The 22,715-nt window shown below is 51.5% G+C and overlaps 1 protein-coding gene across 1 annotated transcript in view; it reads right to left on the bottom strand.

Moving 5' to 3' along the window:
* Window positions 1–22,201, bottom strand: part of LOC147707304 (uncharacterized) — a 103,830-nt gene extending 81,629 nt beyond the window's left edge. The window contains exon 1 of the mRNA XM_086926351.1: window positions 21,307–22,201. Coding sequence (XP_086782477.1) covers window positions 21,307–21,825 — 519 coding nt within the window. The 5' untranslated portion in view covers window positions 21,826–22,201. The remainder of the gene's footprint in view (window positions 1–21,306) is intronic.
* Window positions 22,202–22,715: the final 514 nt, after the last annotated feature.

The following is a 22,715-nucleotide window of genomic DNA, read 5'->3' as shown; positions in this document are numbered from 1 at the left end:
AATATTGGGACTGGTTTAATTTATTCCATGATAAAATAGGACTACAAGTCCCAGAATGAAAAGGAAAAAAGCTGGATTGAAGCAGCATGTCACTTATGGACCTGGGAAACTTGACAGCTATGCCCAAATACTTCCAACACCATCAGACATCACACATAACACATTAGGTGTTGATGGCATCTTAAAGTACCCCTCCTGATGTGTTTGTCACTCAAGCAGATGCTGCGAGAGGCGGATATACTAGCTGACCTACCGCTGCCCTTCTTGAGCCCCTTCATGAGTAGTTCTTCAGCCTTTTCTGCCGGCTGCTTGGACAAGGACAGCAGCTCCTTCTCGTTGTACTTCATGCTGGCCGCAGACCTGTGCTACTGCCCCATGATGCTGGCTGGCTGGGGGGGTGGAACGCTGCTATCCCTGCTCCACCATCTCCATTCTACAACCAAAACACACCCTTTCCGACCCGCAGTGTGAGCGGGCGACACTCAATAAAGTTACTGAGAAAAAAAACCCGGAAGACGCTTTACTGAAACCGGGGACTGCCAACACGGGATGTGGACCTCTAAAGCACCCTTACTACCACCCTCCTTTGGCGGCCATCTTGGATTTGGAAGGTCGGGCCAACATTCTTAGATCAACATCGGAATAATTATCTTGAAGAAAAAGTTTGGCGAGAAGGGTTACCCATGGCAGATGTTATTGGATACACATTGAAATGTGTATTTACCTGTACTATATACGAACCGGGTAATAGTGGCATCCGTCATGGAAGAGTAGCTTCTTAGAAGCTAGGGTTAGGTCACAAAGGCGACCATCTTGAAAAGGTCCTATATCCTTATCGAGTGATTTTTGAGGTTTTTTTAAGACACTGTCAACAATAATGTCAACCTTATTTTCAATAAAGTAAAAGCAGGATGGCACATACCAAGAAACTTAGGCAGACACTACTATATTTCGGGCAAAGATCTCATGGCTCACAGGTTTTGCATTCCTGTTTACACCCTTATAAAATCGATTTTTCACAGACAGCAAAGCAACAACCTGGACTGGATAAGCTTATTCTTGCATGAATCAGTTATGTGGAGTGTTGAACGTGCAATCTAATCGTGTAGTTGGAGGCTCCAGTCGGGCTTCCCCACCACTGTTGGCACTTTCTGAGAATGATTCAGAAAAGGGGGTGGTGATGAACAGAGTGTCTGAATTAAGCAGACCACTCTTACCCAGTCCAAAGATCAGGGCTTGATCCATCACCGTTATTTATCTCACTGCACCATCCCAGCTCAGAACCTGGCTATATGCAAATCAGTCTGTCCCTGGCCCAGTGCATCATGGGAACAGGGCAGACTAAACTACCAAGCCAATTCTTCACCAGAAAGGAGACAAGCTACCAGGGACCGGTTTCTGGCATTTCAGCCGTCTTTGGCCTGGCTTGCTTGACTCCTGATGGTGCAGTGAGAAAGGGACTCATGTCTGAGTATACCCTGCCACATCTATAGTGGCCAAAAACGATTCAGAAAAGGGGGTGGTGATGAACAGAGTGTCTGAATTAAGCAGACCACTCTTACCCAGTCCAACGATCAGGGCTTGATTTTTGTCCACCATAAGCATGGAAGGGTATACTCAGATGTGAGTCCCTAGCTCATTGCACCATCAGGATTCAAGCAAGTCGGGCCGAAGACGGCTGAAATGCCAGAAACCGGTCCCCGGTAGCTTGTTTCCTTCCCAGTATAAGAATTGGCTTGGTAGTTTGGTCTGCCCTGTTCCCATGATGCACTGGGCCAGGGTCAGACTAATTTGCATATAGCCACGTTCTGAGCTGGGATGGTGCAGTGAGCTGAAAAACGGTGATGGATCAAGCCCTGATCTTTGGACTGGGTAAGAGTGGTCTGCTTAATTCAGACACTCTGTTCATCACCACCCCCTTTTCTGAATCACTTTCTGAGAATGAGCACACTGGAAAGTGTCAGTGGAGTGCATTGGGATGATGCACATTCAGGACAACATTGCATGCTCCCAACTTAAATTACAACCTGTGGTAGGTCAAATATGTCTATAAGTCTATTCGCGGCTTCCGAATTCGATCTCGCGCAAGTTCGCGCCCCGCGAATCCCGCGAAATTGCAGAAAAACGAGTTTTGCAAAACTGAAAGCAATCAGCAGGTGCAAAAGTTTAAACTCATCATTAGTAACCATTCCCTGTAGTGCTTCCTGACTGGGGCCCCTCCAGAGTTCATTTGCTAGTTGCAACAATTGTATGACCCTGCTCTGACCCTCACAGCAGGCTCATAGAATAGCTACAAGTAGGTCACAAAGGTCCTGGAAAAAAAAATTGCACTGCAACATAAAGCAAATTACAGATAAGGAAGCAGGTGCCAGACTGGAATTTTAAAACAGTGACACATTAATAAACCAACCCCAAATTAATTCATGTCAGTTGAAGCAGGGCAGGTGTGCTTGCTTTTCCCCCCCATAATCTACAGTGATGATGAACCAGAGGGTGGCATTGATGTACCAGAGGGTGGCATGGGTGAAACAGATGGTGGCAGTGTTGAAACAGAGGGTGCTGTGAACCTGTGATGATGAACCAGACGTAGAAACAACATAGTCGCGACCATTGCGTGCCAACAAGTAAGTTCGCAATTGCGAACTGGTACAAAACCCTCGCGAACTGGCAGAAACCCTTGCGAACACAAAAAAACCAAAAAAATCCGCAAATTCACGAATTTTGCGGATTGCGAGTTTGAAAATACGCAAATTCGCGAACGCCAGATTCGCAAAATTCGCCCATGCTTATTCTTCACAAACCCGAAGGAAGCGGAGGCCTGGCTAGATGAAGGGATGCCAAACGCACCTCGGAAAGCACAAGGAACCGCCACCACAGAACGAACTCGGGGACCGAGAAGACGGCGCCCCCGCAGGACACCCTCATCCCCACAGAATCGAGAAGCGGCGACACACTCTCCGTCCATGGATCAAATTCTACAGGACCAATGAGATGCCCTACGCAAGGTGGTGGAAATCAGTAGTTCTCCATCCCAATCGCCACGCCCGAACGCCAGCCCGACCGCATCCCTAACAGACGATGAGGCGGTATACGGCCTACCTGACAACCAGTGCTCCGAGGAGCTTCCAGAAGTCACGCCTCAGACAGCAGACCTTTTCGGCTAGCCAGGGGCCGAGAATCGCCACGCCTCCGGAATGCAGCGCGGACACAGCTGGGCACCAACTCCCCAGCCTGAGGGATCAGGAACGAACCAGACACTGTGAGTAACCTCTTGCTTTTTACACTCGACCCGACCACTCACTGGCAAGGAACAAGTGACAAGTCTGCAGTGTCGCATATACTTCCTGCCGCTGCCCTAGCTGCTCGAGGAGAGGGATCTCCCCTGGGGGCCCTACCCCCACGACTGACACTTGGGGCAGCCACTGACACTATACCGAACAGCGGGGCCTGGGCACCCGCCGGACAGCGACGGCCTCTTTACCCACCCGGGGGGGATGCTACACTCCCCACGAACCACACTGTAACTACTGCTCTCACACGAATAAGCCACATGATAACCCCTAGAACTGTATAGTTTACGAGCTCATTAGAGCGTTTGGACGGCGACATGTTGTGCAGCCGACCTTTTTGGTATTTTCAATTTTGTTGCCAAGTTGAGGCTACATGTTTTCCCTCTCCTCCTTACCCCTCTGTACCACTGGAGAACATTCCACACTGTGTTTAAGTCTGGAAACCTTTTTGCGTTGAGGATGGGACACTGGACTTGGTGGGGAACTGCAAGCGGGGTTTTGAGATGTGGGGAAGATGGGGGAATGCTACACGAATGGTAGATATGGCTGAAATACGAAAATGCACTTGGAATGTCAGGGGAATGCACACACCGGCCAGGCGCTACCAGATCTATTCATACCTGAAAAGACACAAGATAAACATAGCACTGCTCCAAGAATCACACCTGAATAAGACAGAGGTACACGCACTACACCGCAGATGGCGTGGCCAACTTTATGCCACAGACTACTCCTCATTTGCTCGCGGCACACTTATATGGGTTCGTCCTGGAACCCCCTGGACAGCCACTGATACCACCATAGACCAGGAGGGTAGATTTGTTGCCGTGCAAGGCAGACTAGATGGGCAACAGGTGGTTATAGTGTCCCTATACTCACCTAATGTAGATCAGGGAGTCTTCCTGATGCGCCTCTCCACTGTAATGGCGACCTGGCACGCGGCTCCATGGATACTGGGCGGGGACTACAATTGCACACTTGACACAACACTGGACCGCTCCTCCCCACCTGCACCTAATGCACCCACGCAGGGTGCCACAAAAGCATTACTTGGGTGGGCTGCGCAGTGGGACCTCCATGATGTCTGGAAATTGCGCAACCCCGGAGCGCGGGTCTACTCCTATTACTCTGGCGCCCACGATCTACATGTCCGCCTTGACAGGTTCATGGCATCCACCGAACTCCTACCTCTAGTAACAGATGCGCGATACATGGGACGCACGCACTCAGACCATAACCCACACTTTCTATCTATATCCTGGGAACGCCCACGCCCCCCTGTACCCACCTGGCGATTACAGCCCCCGCTACTGCTTGATGCAACCTTTCGCGACTACCTCCTTACACGCACTGCCCAATTCTTTGAGGAAAACGCAGACACGGCATCCTCTCCCCAGGTAGAATGAGATGCATTCAAGGTAGTGATCCGAGGCCACTGCTTGAGAACACAGGGACACATAAGGCACCAGTTGGAAGGAGACCTCACTAGAATAGAATCCGACTTGCTCGACAGAGAGGAGGAGGCTATTGGAGGAGATGCTGACTCGTTACAGGGGGCGCAAGCAGAACATGCACGACTACTGGAACGACTGCGCAACATCAATTACGCAGCGCACTCGGCGAGAACACATCACCTGAGTGACAGGCCTGGCAAGCTCCTGGCCTGGCTGATATCACAGGAAAATCGCTCGACCCCAGTAACGGCTATACATGTGGAAGGAAGAGGCTTACTATACACTCAGCGCCACATACACGAAGCGTTCACCACCCACTATGAAACATAATATCGCTCCCGGCTACCAAGCCCCTGCCCTGACATTGCTGACTACCTTTCCCCTCTGCAGATGCCACAACTCACAACTGCCCAGCAGAACGAATTGGGAGCCGCGCTTGACCCAGACGAGATCCGCGAAGCTATATTTAACTTGTCTAACGGCAAATCCCCGGGACCGGGCGGTCTCCCAGCCGAATTCTATAAGGCTAGCTCTGATATCCTCATCCCGGAACTCCTGAAAATGTATGCCGCTGCTGCAGATGACGCGGCCTTACCCCCAACGTTAAATGAAGCCACTTTGATCTCTATCCTTAAACCTGACAAAGACAGCACACGGATGGGCTCTTACCGCCCCCTTGCGCTACTAAACACGGACTACAAAATACTAGCCTCCACATTAGCCCACAGACTGGCCCCTCACATACCCCGACTGGTACACCAGGACCAGAACGGTTTTGTCCCGACGCGACACACCTCCCACAATATCCGCCGCCTCTTCCGGATACAGAAGTATGCAGTCCAGCAATGGCCCAGAGCAGGATGCCTGATATTAGACCTGGAAAAGGCCTTTGACTCGGTTGAGTGGCCGTACCTGAGAGCGGTTACTGAGAAGTGCCAGCTGGGGGATGACTACACAGCTATGGTGGGCCTCCTATATGACAAACCAACAGTTCGGGTCCGCACGGGCGCCCTGCTCTCGGACGTAATCCGAGTGCGGAGAGGCACTAGACAAAGCTGCCCCTTATCGCCCATACTGTTTTTACTGGCTATGGAACCCCTCGCCACAACTCTCAGGGCCCAGGGACCTGAATGGGGGTTACCACTGGCGGACGGCCTACATGCAGTGTCACTCTATGCAGACAACTTACTGTTGTATGTTAGAGACATTCGAGGAGATGTCGGGTCTGCGAGTCAACTGGGCTAAATCGGGGGCCTATCCCTTCAGCCCGGACACACCTGAGTGCGACATCCGCCTGGGCGGAGGGAGATTACAATGTTACCCTACCACCTTTCGATATCTAGGGATACGAATTTACCGGGACCCAATGGGCGTCCTGGAGGGGAATCTCCTGCGGACGATTGCCTCAATTAGGGCACAAATCAGCTTCTGGAACACCTTGCCCCTCAATGTTCCTAGCCGAAAAGCACTGACCAAAATGATTGTGCTGCCTAGGTTGCTGTACTATTTTGCCAACATTCCCACGTATGCGCCCAACAGAATATTTCGAGACCTAGAGGTCCTGCTGCGCAGCCTCATCTGGAACGCGGGCCGCCCCCGAGTGGCACTGACCAAGCTGTATATGTCCACTGATTCGGGAGGCCTAGCGGTTCCCAACATGGAGTTGTATTACCTCTCAGCACAACTGCAATGGGTGACGGGGTGGCTAAGAGGTAACCACCTGGAGGACACTACCTCGGACACCGCTGCCTGGACGCAAACCCAAATTTGGCTGGTTCCAGGCATGCCGAGACGCCGAAACTGACGACGGTCATTACAGCACTTTACCCACCTAGAACAAATACAACCAGGGACGGGTAGCTTTTTGAAGTACCAGAACTACTTTTTTGGACAAGACCTACAAAGTCCACGACAACAAGAAAAGATAAGGGAAGAGAGATACTCCAAAAGTTTTTTAAAGAAATAGGCTGGAATAACGACCGAGAAAATACCAGTGTGGTCACAGAGGGATCCTACAAAGGACAACTTACCGAAAATATTCGCAGCGCCCTGAAGAAACTCCTTGGTAGGGAGTGAAACGCGTTGGCTGATCTCACTACATATTTTATTGATGTGCCTTTTTTTTGCTGAACAAAGATAAATAAAGAACATTTCTCTACTTACTTTTTTTGGACTCTCATTTTGGTGCGCCCCCATGAGTATCTAAAAACAGGAATGGGAGATGATTTTAGCCGGACCGACAAACATTCCACTCAACCCCCGCTTTAAAATCATTCAATTCTACATTTTACACCGAGCTTATCTCACACCCGACAAAATTAACAGGTACTTCGCAATCACGACTGCTGCTTGTCACGCTGCTCCCTACATGGGGCAGACCTCTTGCACATGCTATGGCACTGCCCTGACATACGAACGTACTGGAAAGACGTCACAGCGCTACTCACACACAACACTGAGGGACAGATGCCCCGCACATGGGAGGCGTGCATCCTGGGATTGTACAAACGCACGAAACTTAACAAAGTACAGGCGCGCTTCTGGGATATGGGACTCATAACGGCGAAATGCCTACTTACTAAACACTGGAAAGCCACGGCCCCCCACACATTCGACACTGGTACACCTCCTTTACCAACTGGGCGCGGGCGGAAAGCATGGTCCTCCTATGGGAGGAAACCGCAGGACTTCGAAAATTCCCCATCCCTCAGCTCTGGGACGACCTCCTTAAGACATTCCAGCGCACCTGCCAGGAGCAAGGGATAACTTGAAACAATAAGCCCCGTCGCCACTACGACGCCAGCCAACGACCACAGTGATCACAGCACTATATCCCCTTCCCCCTGCGTCCATTGCTTCCCTAGGCTCTAAGCCTTAAGCCCCATCCTAGCGGGTACTGAACGCTATGCCTCTCTGCCATGCGCCTGACGCCTACCCCACGCGGTGCACCTAGGGACACTCCCACCTCGGCCTAACCAGGCACATGCTAACAGCCCTCCCCCCCCCCTGTTTCCCCCTCACCCCCACTTTTCTCGCAATACGGAACACTCTGCTACACCTCGCCTTGTACCAGCTGACCCTCCACAGGAACCCATACTGATCTCCGCCCCCCCCCCCCCTCCCCTGACCTCCCTTGCCTCCCCGATTACAGAGTTTTTTCTTTCCCACCGTTGTATAGACATAGGGGACAGTTAGTTCACTGGTCATGTTTCCCGACCAGACCCTTCCTTATTGCAGATGAAGACAACCGATGCATCTTACAGCTAGCAAGGAACGACCCCCTTACAGAACGCATGACGCCTGCCGACTGCTGAGCTTCGACAGCGCCCAAGGACTGCAGTAAGATGCGGGCTCGCACCGCAACCCCACCCACATTAGACCACGACCAGGAGACGCCGTACACCTACCATCACCCCCCGTCTTTTATTTTGCGACCTCCTACTAACAACACTGGAGAGATGCATATACACCACACTACCGGATATCCTGGTCTCCATACACAATGGCTGCAGACAAGCCACGCCAAGCTTAACCGTTTGCTCCTATGCTTCAGTGAGCTATACCGTTACAAGTTTCGCCACACCCGCGTCGGCATTATGCACGCACGTCTGAACCACCACCTATCGACAGCTCCCCCACTATTGCTTAACCACTGCGGATTCCCAGATCTTCAGTGGGGACTTGAGCGCTGAGCACAACAGTACTAATGCTTGACTAAACCTGCAATGTTTATGCTAATAATAAAAGATAAGGCATCTCAGAAAACCTTACCTGTGGCGGTCGGGAGCCGTGGGGGGAGCAGCCAGGAAAACCCTTCACCTATCCAGCCGTGAGGGAAACGGCAAACGCGACAACAAACCAGGGACGCTCCAGGCCAAACCGGGAACCACATTTCCCAGCAGCCCCGGGACCTGGCGCGCTCGTGACGCTCCCGCTGCGCCTGGAGGCGCCTCAAGAACGCGGAGCACCAAGCGTGCCTGGGGGCATCTCAGAAAACCTTACCTGTGGCGGTGGGGAGCCGTGGGGGGGAGCAGCCAGGAAAACCCTTCACCTATCCAGCCGTGAGGGAAACGGCAAACGCGACAACAAACCAGGGACGCTCCAGGCCAAACCGGGAACCAGGAACCACATTTCCCAGCAGCCCCGGGACCTGGCGCGCTCGTGACGCTCCCACTGCGCCTGGAGGCGCCTCAAGAACGCGGAACACCTCCCGCCCCGCGGGACGCGTGGGGGACGGCGCCGGGCTAAGCCCGGGCAAAGGGCGGGCCCTCTGTGGCCCTCAGAGGCACAAAGAGGCCGGGACCTTACCATTTCTATCAGCCCACTGTTTGCCATTTTGCATCATACCATGTCTATCTGGGAGGAGCTTAATGCCATGTGTGGAACTCAATATATCCCTGACCTTTTACCCTCCATAAGCACAGACACCAACCCAGAGGTTTTTAACGCCACCCTGCAGATGTCACCTCTGTGTGTTAACAAACTCCAATCTCCACTCATAGCACTACCGGGCGGGCAGAACACCAAAAGAAAGACCGATGATGCCATCATCAACGGGAAGCCAGCCAAAACTCCAAAACTATGCCCCAGTCCCTCTCAGCACCACTCCAATGTCAGCTTTGTGTCGGGGCATATGGAGCATGGAAAAATGGAAAATTCCCCATCATTCCCACAACCAACTTTATGGGCCCAGCTCGAGCACCTATTAACCTCCCTAATTTCACCATTGGTGGAAAAAATCAACGATCTGGGGGACAGGATATCTAACATTGAACTGATAGTTAAAACACATATTACATTAGGAACCAAACCAGCATCATCAGACCCTCCGATCCCCCTCATTGCCCTGGAAAAACCCATACTGAATTCCCGCAGGAATGCGCATTCTCAAACTATATCGTTGGTACAAACAAACCACATTGAGGCAAAAATTGAACCTATTAGAATGCCACGAATAAACCTACCCCCCGAAGCCGCCCCCTATGTGACCGTTGTCTCCGGGATTCCACCACTAACTCACGGAAAAGTTGAAACACGCCAAGACTTACTACATAAGGCCATGTTTTGGTTACAGACTAACAGACCTCTGCCACCTGACCTAGATGGGGGGGATCTTAAGTGTTAGGAGGGTGGGGTGGTTGGGCACTTTGCCAAAAAACATTCCAGGGGACTTGGTCCTAATTAGGTTCAAGCAAAGGAAAACAGCCCCTTACTTACGATCCTGCAAGTATAAAGAGGGGGATGGCCCAATTCGTATCTGGGACTTACATGACTTTTATCCAAGCTTTCCATCCACCCAGATATCAAGAACACAAGGGCCAACGTAAAAATGCTGTTTCTTCTTTCATTAGAATTTCGTATAATATATATATATTTTTTCTAGCTACGAAAAGTTTTTAGTTTCCCTGATCCCCTTTTCTCTTTTTTTAAAAATAATGCCGTTTTAAACTTTATTAGATCAGCTTTGGTGATCAGAAATAGATATTGATGGAATTTGGTTTTAGAAAAATTTTGTAAACATGTATTGTGATTTTATGGTTGATTAATTCCAATGTCTTTTTAAAAATTGTCTATGTTTACTTTTATGGTTTCTTCATGAAATCGAAATAAAGTCTTGAAACTGAAACTGAAAACAATAAAAGATAAAACGCAGACCTATCATTTATACAACTGACTACCGAAATGTTGTAAATACAAGTCTATGGATATCGCCGCCGGACCCCCGGGTTACCGGCTAAATGGCTGTGTCACTCACTTGTGGATCCACTTGACTATGAATGGCCTGACCAGCCCTTGCATGCCACGAAATGTACACTGTATGACAACAATGTTGTGCACAATAAAGGTCTTCCAAAAACAAAAAAATTACAGATAAGGAAGCAGGTGCCAGACTGGAATTTTAAAACAGTGACACATTAATAAACCAACCCCAAATTAATTCATGTCAGTTGAAGCAGGGCAGGTGTGCTTGCTTTTCCCCCCCATAATCTACAGTGATGATGAACCAGAGGGTGGCATTGATGTACCAGAGGGTGGCATGGGTGAAACAGATGGTGGCAGTGTTGAAACAGAGGGTGCTGTGAACCTGTGATGATGAACCAGACGTAGAAACAACATAGTCGCGACCATTGCGTGCCAACAAGTAAGTTCGCAATTGCGAACTGGTACAAAACCCTCGCGAACTGGCAGAAACCCTTGCGAACACAAAAAAACCAAAAAAATCCGCAAATTCACGAATTTTGCGGATTGCGAGTTTGAAAATACGCAAATTCGCGAACGCCAGATTCGCAAAATTCGCCCATGCTTATTCTTCACAAACCCGAAGGAAGCGGAGGCCTGGCTAGATGAAGGGATGCCAAACGCACCTCGGAAAGCACAAGGAACCGCCACCACAGAACGAACTCGGGGACCGAGAAGACGGCGCCCCCGCAGGACACCCTCATCCCCACAGAATCGAGAAGCGGCGACACACTCTCCGTCCATGGATCAAATTCTACAGGACCAATGAGATGCCCTACGCAAGGTGGTGGAAATCAGTAGTTCTCCATCCCAATCGCCGCGCCCGAACGCCAGCCCGACCGCATCCCTAACAGACGATGAGGCGGTATACGGCCTACCTGACAACCAGTGCTCCGAGGAGCTTCCAGAAGTCACGCCTCAGACAGCAGACCTTTTCGGCTAGCCAGGGGCCGAGAATCGCCACGCCTCCGGAATGCAGCGCGGACACAGCTGGGCACCAACTCCCCAGCCTGAGGGATCAGGAACGAACCAGACACTGTGAGTAACCTCTTGCTTTTTACACTCGACCCGACCACTCACTGGCAAGGAACAAGTGACAAGTCTGCAGTGTCGCATATACTTCCTGCCGCTGCCCTAGCTGCTCGAGGAGAGGGATCTCCCCTGGGGGCCCTACCCCCACGACTGACACTTGGGGCAGCCACTGACACTATACCGAACAGCGGGGCCTGGGCACCCGCCGGACAGCGACGGCCTCTTTACCCACCCGGGGGGGATGCTACACTCCCCACGAACCACACTGTAACTACTGCTCTCACACGAATAAGCCACATGATAACCCCTAGAACTGTATAGTTTACGAGCTCATTAGAGCGTTTGGACGGCGACATGTTGTGCAGCCGACCTTTTTGGTATTTTCAATTTTGTTGCCAAGTTGAGGCTACATGTTTTCCCTCTCCTCCTTACCCCTCTGTACCACTGGAGAACATTCCACACTGTGTTTAAGTCTGGAAACCTTTTTGCGTTGAGGATGGGACACTGGACTTGGTGGGGAACTGCAAGCGGGGTTTTGAGATGTGGGGAAGATGGGGGAATGCTACACGAATGGTAGATATGGCTGAAATACGAAAATGCACTTGGAATGTCAGGGGAATGCACACACCGGCCAGGCGCTACCAGATCTATTCATACCTGAAAAGACACAAGATAAACATAGCACTGCTCCAAGAATCACACCTGAATAAGACAGAGGTACACGCACTACACCGCAGATGGCGTGGCCAACTTTATGCCACAGACTACTCCTCATTTGCTCGCGGCACACTTATATGGGTTCGTCCTGGAACCCCCTGGACAGCCACTGATACCACCATAGACCAGGAGGGTAGATTTGTTGCCGTGCAAGGCAGACTAGATGGGCAACAGGTGGTTATAGTGTCCCTATACTCACCTAATGTAGATCAGGGAGTCTTCCTGATGCGCCTCTCCACTGTAATGGCGACCTGGCACGCGGCTCCATGGATACTGGGCGGGGACTACAATTGCACACTTGACACAACACTGGACCGCTCCTCCCCACCTGCACCTAATGCACCCACGCAGGGTGCCACAAAAGCATTACTTGGGTGGGCTGCGCAGTGGGACCTCCATGATGTCTGGAAATTGCGCAACCCCGGAGCGCGGGTCTACTCCTATTACTCTGGCGCCCACGATCTACATGTCCGCCTTGACAGGTTCATGGCATCCACCGAACTCCTACCTCTAGTAACAGATGCGCGATACATGGGACGCACGCACTCAGACCATAACCCACACTTTCTATCTATATCCTGGGAACGCCCACGCCCCCCTGTACCCACCTGGCGATTACAGCCCCCGCTACTGCTTGATGCAACCTTTCGCGACTACCTCCTTACACGCACTGCCCAATTCTTTGAGGAAAACGCAGACACGGCATCCTCTCCCCAGGTAGAATGAGATGCATTCAAGGTAGTGATCCGAGGCCACTGCTTGAGAACACAGGGACACATAAGGCACCAGTTGGAAGGAGACCTCACTAGAATAGAATCCGACTTGCTCGACAGAGAGGAGGAGGCTATTGGAGGAGATGCTGACTCGTTACAGGGGGCGCAAGCAGAACATGCACGACTACTGGAACGACTGCGCAACATCAATTACGCAGCGCACTCGGCGAGAACACATCACCTGAGTGACAGGCCTGGCAAGCTCCTGGCCTGGCTGATATCACAGGAAAATCGCTCGACCCCAGTAACGGCTATACATGTGGAAGGAAGAGGCTTACTATACACTCAGCGCCACATACACGAAGCGTTCACCACCCACTATGAAACATAATATCGCTCCCGGCTACCAAGCCCCTGCCCTGACATTGCTGACTACCTTTCCCCTCTGCAGATGCCACAACTCACAACTGCCCAGCAGAACGAATTGGGAGCCGCGCTTGACCCAGACGAGATCCGCGAAGCTATATTTAACTTGTCTAACGGCAAATCCCCGGGACCGGGCGGTCTCCCAGCCGAATTCTATAAGGCTAGCTCTGATATCCTCATCCCGGAACTCCTGAAAATGTATGCCGCTGCTGCAGATGACGCGGCCTTACCCCCAACGTTAAATGAAGCCACTTTGATCTCTATCCTTAAACCTGACAAAGACAGCACACGGATGGGCTCTTACCGCCCCCTTGCGCTACTAAACACGGACTACAAAATACTAGCCTCCACATTAGCCCACAGACTGGCCCCTCACATACCCCGACTGGTACACCAGGACCAGAACGGTTTTGTCCCGACGCGACACACCTCCCACAATATCCGCCGCCTCTTCCGGATACAGAAGTATGCAGTCCAGCAATGGCCCAGAGCAGGATGCCTGATATTAGACCTGGAAAAGGCCTTTGACTCGGTTGAGTGGCCGTACCTGAGAGCGGTTACTGAGAAGTGCCAGCTGGGGGATGACTACACAGCTATGGTGGGCCTCCTATATGACAAACCAACAGTTCGGGTCCGCACGGGCGCCCTGCTCTCGGACGTAATCCGAGTGCGGAGAGGCACTAGACAAAGCTGCCCCTTATCGCCCATACTGTTTTTACTGGCTATGGAACCCCTCGCCACAACTCTCAGGGCCCAGGGACCTGAATGGGGGTTACCACTGGCGGACGGCCTACATGCAGTGTCACTCTATGCAGACAACTTACTGTTGTATGTTAGAGACATTCGAGGAGATGTCGGGTCTGCGAGTCAACTGGGCTAAATCGGGGGCCTATCCCTTCAGCCCGGACACACCTGAGTGCGACATCCGCCTGGGCGGAGGGAGATTACAATGTTACCCTACCACCTTTCGATATCTAGGGATACGAATTTACCGGGACCCAATGGGCGTCCTGGAGGGGAATCTCCTGCGGACGATTGCCTCAATTAGGGCACAAATCAGCTTCTGGAACACCTTGCCCCTCAATGTTCCTAGCCGAAAAGCACTGACCAAAATGATTGTGCTGCCTAGGTTGCTGTACTATTTTGCCAACATTCCCACGTATGCGCCCAACAGAATATTTCGAGACCTAGAGGTCCTGCTGCGCAGCCTCATCTGGAACGCGGGCCGCCCCCGAGTGGCACTGACCAAGCTGTATATGTCCACTGATTCGGGAGGCCTAGCGGTTCCCAACATGGAGTTGTATTACCTCTCAGCACAACTGCAATGGGTGACGGGGTGGCTAAGAGGTAACCACCTGGAGGACACTACCTCGGACACCGCTGCCTGGACGCAAACCCAAATTTGGCTGGTTCCAGGCATGCCGAGACGCCGAAACTGACGACGGTCATTACAGCACTTTACCCACCTAGAACAAATACAACCAGGGACGGGTAGCTTTTTGAAGTACCAGAACTACTTTTTTGGACAAGACCTACAAAGTCCACGACAACAAGAAAAGATAAGGGAAGAGAGATACTCCAAAAGTTTTTTAAAGAAATAGGCTGGAATAACGACCGAGAAAATACCAGTGTGGTCACAGAGGGATCCTACAAAGGACAACTTACCGAAAATATTCGCAGCGCCCTGAAGAAACTCCTTGGTAGGGAGTGAAACGCGTTGGCTGATCTCACTACATATTTTATTGATGTGCCTTTTTTTTGCTGAACAAAGATAAATAAAGAACATTTCTCTACTTACTTTTTTTGGACTCTCATTTTGGTGCGCCCCCATGAGTATCTAAAAACAGGAATGGGAGATGATTTTAGCCGGACCGACAAACATTCCACTCAACCCCCGCTTTAAAATCATTCAATTCTACATTTTACACCGAGCTTATCTCACACCCGACAAAATTAACAGGTACTTCGCAATCACGACTGCTGCTTGTCACGCTGCTCCCTACATGGGGCAGACCTCTTGCACATGCTATGGCACTGCCCTGACATACGAACGTACTGGAAAGACGTCACAGCGCTACTCACACACAACACTGAGGGACAGATGCCCCGCACATGGGAGGCGTGCATCCTGGGATTGTACAAACGCACGAAACTTAACAAAGTACAGGCGCGCTTCTGGGATATGGGACTCATAACGGCGAAATGCCTACTTACTAAACACTGGAAAGCCACGGCCCCCCACACATTCGACACTGGTACACCTCCTTTACCAACTGGGCGCGGGCGGAAAGCATGGTCCTCCTATGGGAGGAAACCGCAGGACTTCGAAAATTCCCCATCCCTCAGCTCTGGGACGACCTCCTTAAGACATTCCAGCGCACCTGCCAGGAGCAAGGGATAACTTGAAACAATAAGCCCCGTCGCCACTACGACGCCAGCCAACGACCACAGTGATCACAGCACTATATCCCCTTCCCCCTGCGTCCATTGCTTCCCTAGGCTCTAAGCCTTAAGCCCCATCCTAGCGGGTACTGAACGCTATGCCTCTCTGCCATGCGCCTGACGCCTACCCCACGCGGTGCACCTAAGGACACTCCCACCTCGGCCTAACCAGGCACATGCTAACAGCCCTCCCCCCCCCCTGTTTCCCCCTCACCCCCACTTTTCTCGCAATACGGAACACTCTGCTACACCTCGCCTTGTACCAGCTGACCCTCCACAGGAACCCATACTGATCTCCGCCCCCCCCCCCCTCCCCTGACCTCCCTTGCCTCCCCGATTACAGAGTTTTTTCTTTCCCACCGTTGTATAGACATAGGGGACAGTTAGTTCACTGGTCATGTTTCCCGACCAGACCCTTCCTTATTGCAGATGAAGACAACCGATGCATCTTACAGCTAGCAAGGAACGACCCCCTTACAGAACGCATGACGCCTGCCGACTGCTGAGCTTCGACAGCGCCCAAGGACTGCAGTAAGATGCGGGCTCGCACCGCAACCCCACCCACATTAGACCACGACCAGGAGACGCCGTACACCTACCATCACCCCCCGTCTTTTATTTTGCGACCTCCTACTAACAACACTGGAGAGATGCATATACACCACACTACCGGATATCCTGGTCTCCATACACAATGGCTGCAGACAAGCCACGCCAAGCTTAACCGTTTGCTCCTATGCTTCAGTGAGCTATACCGTTACAAGTTTCGCCACACCCGCGTCGGCATTATGCACGCACGTCTGAACCACCACCTATCGACAGCTCCCCCACTATTGCTTAACCACTGCGGATTCCCAGATCTTCAGTGGGGACTTGAGCGCTGAGCACAACAGTACTAATGCTTGACTAAACCTGCAATGTTTATGCTAATAATAAAAGATAAGGCATCTCAGAAAACCTTACCTGTGGCGGTCGGGAGCCGTGGGGGGAGCAGCCAGGAAAACCCTTCACCTATCCAGCCGTGAGGGAAACGGCAAACGCGACAACAAACCAGGGACGCTCCAGGCCAAACCGGGAACCACATTTCCCAGCAGCCCCGGGACCTGGCGCGCTCGTGACGCTCCCGCTGCGCCTGGAGGCGCCTCAAGAACGCGGAGCACCAAGCGTGCCTGGGGGCATCTCAGAAAACCTTACCTGTGGCGGTGGGGAGCCGTGGGGGGGAGCAGCCAGGAAAACCCTTCACCTATCCAGCCGTGAGGGAAACGGCAAACGCGACAACAAACCAGGGACGCTCCAGGCCAAACCGGGAACCAGGAACCACATTTCCCAGCAGCCCCGGGACCTGGCGCGCTCGTGACGCTCCCACTGCGCCTGGAGGCGCCTCAAGAACGCGGAACACCTCCCGCCCCGCGGGACGCGTGGGGGACGGCGCCGGGCTAAGCCCGGGCAAAGGGCGGGCCCTCTGTGGCCCTCAGAGGCACAAAGAGGCCGGGACCTTACCATTTCTATCAGCCCACTGTTTGCCATTTTGCATCATACCATGTCTATCTGGGAGGAGCTTAATGCCATGTGTGGAACTCAATATATCCCTGACCTTTTACCCTCCATAAGCACAGACACCAACCCAGAGGTTTTTAACGCCACCCTGCAGATGTCACCTCTGTGTGTTAACAAACTCCAATCTCCACTCATAGCACTACCGGGCGGGCAGAACACCAAAAGAAAGACCGATGATGCCATCATCAACGGGAAGCCAGCCAAAACTCCAAAACTATGCCCCAGTCCCTCTCAGCACCACTCCAATGTCAGCTTTGTGTCGGGGCATATGGAGCATGGAAAAATGGAAAATTCCCCATCATTCCCACAACCAACTTTATGGGCCCAGCTCGAGCACCTATTAACCTCCCTAATTTCACCATTGGTGGAAAAAATCAACGATCTGGGGGACAGGATATCTAACATTGAACTGATAGTTAAAACACATATTACATTAGGAACCAAACCAGCATCATCAGACCCTCCGATCCCCCTCATTGCCCTGGAAAAACCCATACTGAATTCCCGCAGGAATGCGCATTCTCAAACTATATCGTTGGTACAAACAAACCACATTGAGGCAAAAATTGAACCTATTAGAATGCCACGAATAAACCTACCCCCCGAAGCCGCCCCCTATGTGACCGTTGTCTCCGGGATTCCACCACTAACTCACGGAAAAGTTGAAACATGCCAAGACTTACTACATAAGGCCATGTTTTGGTTACAGACTAACAGACCTCTGCCACCTGACCTAGATGGGGGGGATCTTAAGTGTTAGGAGGGTGGGGTGGTTGGGCACTTTGCCAAAAAACATTCCAGGGGACTTGGTCCTAATTAGGTTCAAGCAAAGGAAAACAGCCCCTTACTTACGATCCTGCAAGTATAAAGAGGGGGATGGCCCAATTCGTATCTGGGACTTACATGACTTTTATCCAAGCTTTCCATCCACCCAGATATCAAGAACACAAGGGCCAACGTAAAAATGCTGTTTCTTCTTTCATTAGAATTTCGTATAATATATATATATTTTTTCTAGCTACGAAAAGTTTTTAGTTTCCCTGATCCCCTTTTCTCTTTTTTTAAAAATAATGCCGTTTTAAACTTTATTAGATCAGCTTTGGTGATCAGAAATAGATATTGATGGAATTTGGTTTTAGAAAAATTTTGTAAACATGTATTGTGATTTTATGGTTGATTAATTCCAATGTCTTTTTAAAAATTGTCTATGTTTACTTTTATGGTTTCTTCATGAAATCGAAATAAAGTCTTGAAACTGAAACTGAAAACAATAAAAGATAAAACGCAGACCTATCATTTATACAACTGACTACCGAAATGTTGTAAATACAAGTCTATGGATATCGCCGCCGGACCCCCGGGTTACCGGCTAAATGGCTGTGTCACTCACTTGTGGATCCACTTGACTATGAATGGCCTGACCAGCCCTTGCATGCCACGAAATGTACACTGTATGACAACAATGTTGTGCACAATAAAGGTCTTCCAAAAACAAAAAAATAGCTCCTAAAGAGCGCAATGACCAGAGCCGCCTCCTCAATTTTTGAGTTTTGCAAGAAGCTGAAGACCTGGCTTTTTTAATAGCTTCCCATCCGACATAGGAGTTATCAGATTCTCACCTGATCAGCACCATGTACACTCCTGTGCAGGCATGCTTTACAAATCCTCATAACATTGTGCAGAATATGTGAATTTTGGGCTAAAAGTCCCGTTTGATACAGCTGGAGAGGACATTTTTGCTGACACATAGGGACAAATCAAGGCTGGGCATTCCAAATGAGGACCAGTTGGCTCAGTGTTGACATGACATTGCAAACATTGCTCTGTGTGAGAGGAACTGTGACATTGTGTGCACAGAGCCAATCCCAACTTCTAATTGCTTAGGAAATAACGTATTGGATTTCGGTGGAGTTTTCTAGAAGGGACGGTGTTGGTGCAGCAATAGGTTTAGGGTAACATGTTGTAAAAGGTGACAGGGGTTTTGAAGGAATAGGTCATCAAAATGCATTGAGCAGGAGGATTATAATTACTGATTACACGAGTTGGATGGTACAGGTGTGAGTGCTCTGGTTCTTGTTTGGCTGCATTGCCTCCTTTCCCGCTCCGTGCACAGTGAAGTGACTTTGGTCATTGTCACACATATCAGCAAGACTAGAACAGGAGGAAAGTCCTTCTGCCTCGCAGCTAAATCCTGGAACACCCTCCCCCTCAACATCTGGCAATCTCCCACACCGCCCCAGTTCAGGAAAGACCTCAAGGCCTGGCTTTCGGATGCCCCCAGCTCTCAACGAAGCCGCCCCCTTCCCCCCAAGCGCCTTGAGACCCTCACAGGTGAGTAATTGTGCTTTACCAACCCCTGACCGATTGACTTACAGTACCCGAGTGTGCTTAAGGCTCCCTGTGAGGTTGGGTATTGCACAGTGCCGGTAATACGATAATACACAAATAGTTCGGGTGACTTACAGTGCCTACCCCCTACCCCCTCCCCCCCCCCCCCCACACACACACACCCGAGCATATGCGTGCTAGAGTATCCGATTGGGTTCAAGTGTCCCTGTAAGTGTGAGGCGTCTAACGTACCGTGTCTGACTTTGCTCAGAATTGTCTGTGAGTGTGGGTGATCCGCAGTGCCTGCATGAGTTTCAGTCCTCTTGTGAGTGTGGCTGGGTTACAGTGCCCGGTTGTGTTCAAGAAAGTGGCCCTGAAGTGTAAGTGAAGTAGAGTGCCTGACTTTGCTCAAATGTCATGGTTAGTTTGGGTGACTCGCAGTGCCTGGCTGAACTCCAGACCACTTGTGAGTGGCTTAAAGCGCCTGGCTGTGCTCAGACCTCCCTCCGACTCCATGAGTGACAGACATACAGTGCCTGGCGGTGTCCCTGCATTCTTTGCATGGTTCGGTGAGTTACAGTGCCGCGGAGCCAGTATGTTCTCTGCCCTTGTTTCGCTCTGCAGAGGTCAGTGCTCGCTGTACCGTGGACCATGGAGGTTAATCTTACACTGTGAGCGGTGGCAAAGGAAGAACACATGGGGCCCTAACTAGCCAGACAGGAAAACCCCTGAATGGTAAAGGATGTAACTCAGGGCTTTAAGTGGGCCGGGTCTCAAGGGGTCGGAGCACCGGCAGTTTTTTTCTGGGGGCCTCGAAACGGGTCTCTATCGGGCTCTGTTTTGAGCCCTAACACAGGCATCCCGTTTTTTTTCCCGGACTGTAATGAGCGCTGTTTGCTGTCACTGCAGTCCGGAAAAAAGTGCCATGGCTCAAAACAAAGCCTGATGGAGACCCGTTTCCAGACAGCACCAGGCACATGGATGTGTGCTGCTCACTTAGTAGTAGAGAAGTTACAGCATGACGTCATGCCAGGGGAGAGTTGTGGGAGAAGGGAAATCCTTTAAGAGTCATTTTTTTCTGGATTTCCCTTCTCTTTCTGAAACTCAGGAGCAGCAACATTGTGGTAGGGTCACCAAGGATTTAATTGGAAGCTTTGTCAATATTATATACAAGTTATAGTTGCAGCTTATTTATCTTCTGGAAGTAATAACCATTGACAAAGCCAACATTCCTTACTTATTGTATGTATGATGTTACTTGTATCAAATATCTGGATGCAATGACGGAGCATCAAATTGCAAGTCGGGCGGCACACTATGCTAAGCACAGATTTTTTGCTTAAGTGATTTAAAGCCACGCCCCTAATTACACTGGCCACGCCCCTTTGAGAGACCCCCCAGTTTTTTTATCCCACTTAAAGCCCTGATGTAACTGGATGGGGAATTGACCCCTCACTTGGTGGGACGCGGTGCGACTGCATTTGCTGTGGCGTTTGTAGCTACCCTCGTGCTTGTGCTGACTCTACTCTGAGCGCTTGCTTCTCTCTGCTCTTGCTTCTCTGAGCTTTGGCCAGTACTGGTAGCATAGGCAATAGGGGCAGTACTTACAGTGCCAGGGCGGATCCCACGCTGCTCCGTGAGGCGGGATGTGCTGCAGTGTCCACGTCCCCAGCTGGGCACCTCGTCGTCCCGCGGGGGTCGGTCCGGCATTGCCCATCCTGGTGCCGCACCGGCAGCGGTGCCCTCCAGCTCCAGGCTGGGGATGAGAGTAGGGCTGGAGCCGGGCACTGGGTCGCACGTGCCGACGGGTGTTTCTCGGCTGCTCCCTCTGCCTGGATCAGTCTGAGGCTGCCCCCGCTGCGGCTCACACAGGTCCTCAAACTCCGCCAGCGCCTTGTCGAGCTCCCCATCCGAGTCATCCTCTTCCGTGCCTGGAGGGCGGTCCGAAGCAAAGCGGGGTCCGGGACAGTCCCGCGGTCCCACCGGCCGGCTGGGTGGAGGCTCTTCTGCCGGGACTCGGCAGGGGTCGCTGCAGCTGCTGCTGCCCGGACTGGGGCTCCGGCTCCTCGGGGCGGCCCCGGAGCTGCGTCCGCGGTTCCTCCTAGCTGCGCTGCTCCCACTGCCCATGCCACCTTGCTCGGCCACTGGTATCTGCAGAGCCCGGTGTGAGAGCTGCACCCCTTCACGGCGCCACCTCCGTGAACCCCGGCGCTGCCGCCATTCCCAGGCTCTGGAGCCTGCAGTGCCGCACCCGCCTGCTCCTCCTCACAGACTGACCTGTGCACACAGGCACATTGGATGGAGCAGGGCAGTCGGACTGGGGAGGGCGCGCGGGGGCTAGCCCCTGGCTCCAGTGCACTGCAGGCACCACGGGCGTGTCTGGTCTCCAGTGTTCATGTCCCTCCCAGAGGACCACTGCTGTCAGCTGTGCGGTCGGAGCAGGAGCGATGGAACCAGCACACGCCCACCGTAACCACAGGCTGCAGTCCTGCCTGCTGCCTGCGCTGTCATACACTCTCATATCCATCTCATTCCTACTTCATTCAGTTCTCCCTCCCCAGTCACGCCCCCTCCATCACCGCTTCTGATCTAATTACACCATTCTCCTTTACTCTTCTCCATTTCGACTCCGCTTTATTTTGTTCCTCACTTTTTCCATTGTTGATGTTGCGGTCTCGATAAGGTTACATACATTTTTCTATAAAGCAAATGTGAAACGTCCTTTGTCTACGTGCCATGGTTTAGAGGGCACAACAGGAACACCAGCACTCATTCACTGAGGGAATGCAACTACCTACTGTTGGAGTTACCCCAAACATTTTGCCTTTACCCTGCACTTTTTACTGAATTTGTTTTGCTGGGTTTAGGACTCTGTGCACTTTACCACTGTTCACCAGCGCTAACGTGCTTGTGCTCGCTGCTCTAAACACTGTAGAATTGGCTTACACCCAATTGGAATATCTAATTTACCTGTAAGTCGCCGTGGCCAGGGCGACTGATGCTGGAATCTGGGGATC

Source organism: Lissotriton vulgaris, chromosome 6, assembly GCF_964263255.1.
Source record: "Lissotriton vulgaris chromosome 6, aLisVul1.2, whole genome shotgun sequence".
Taxonomy (NCBI): domain Eukaryota; kingdom Metazoa; phylum Chordata; class Amphibia; order Caudata; family Salamandridae; genus Lissotriton; species Lissotriton vulgaris.
The sequence above is the reverse complement of the archived record's forward strand: the minus strand, read 5'-3'. Positions and strand labels throughout refer to the sequence as shown.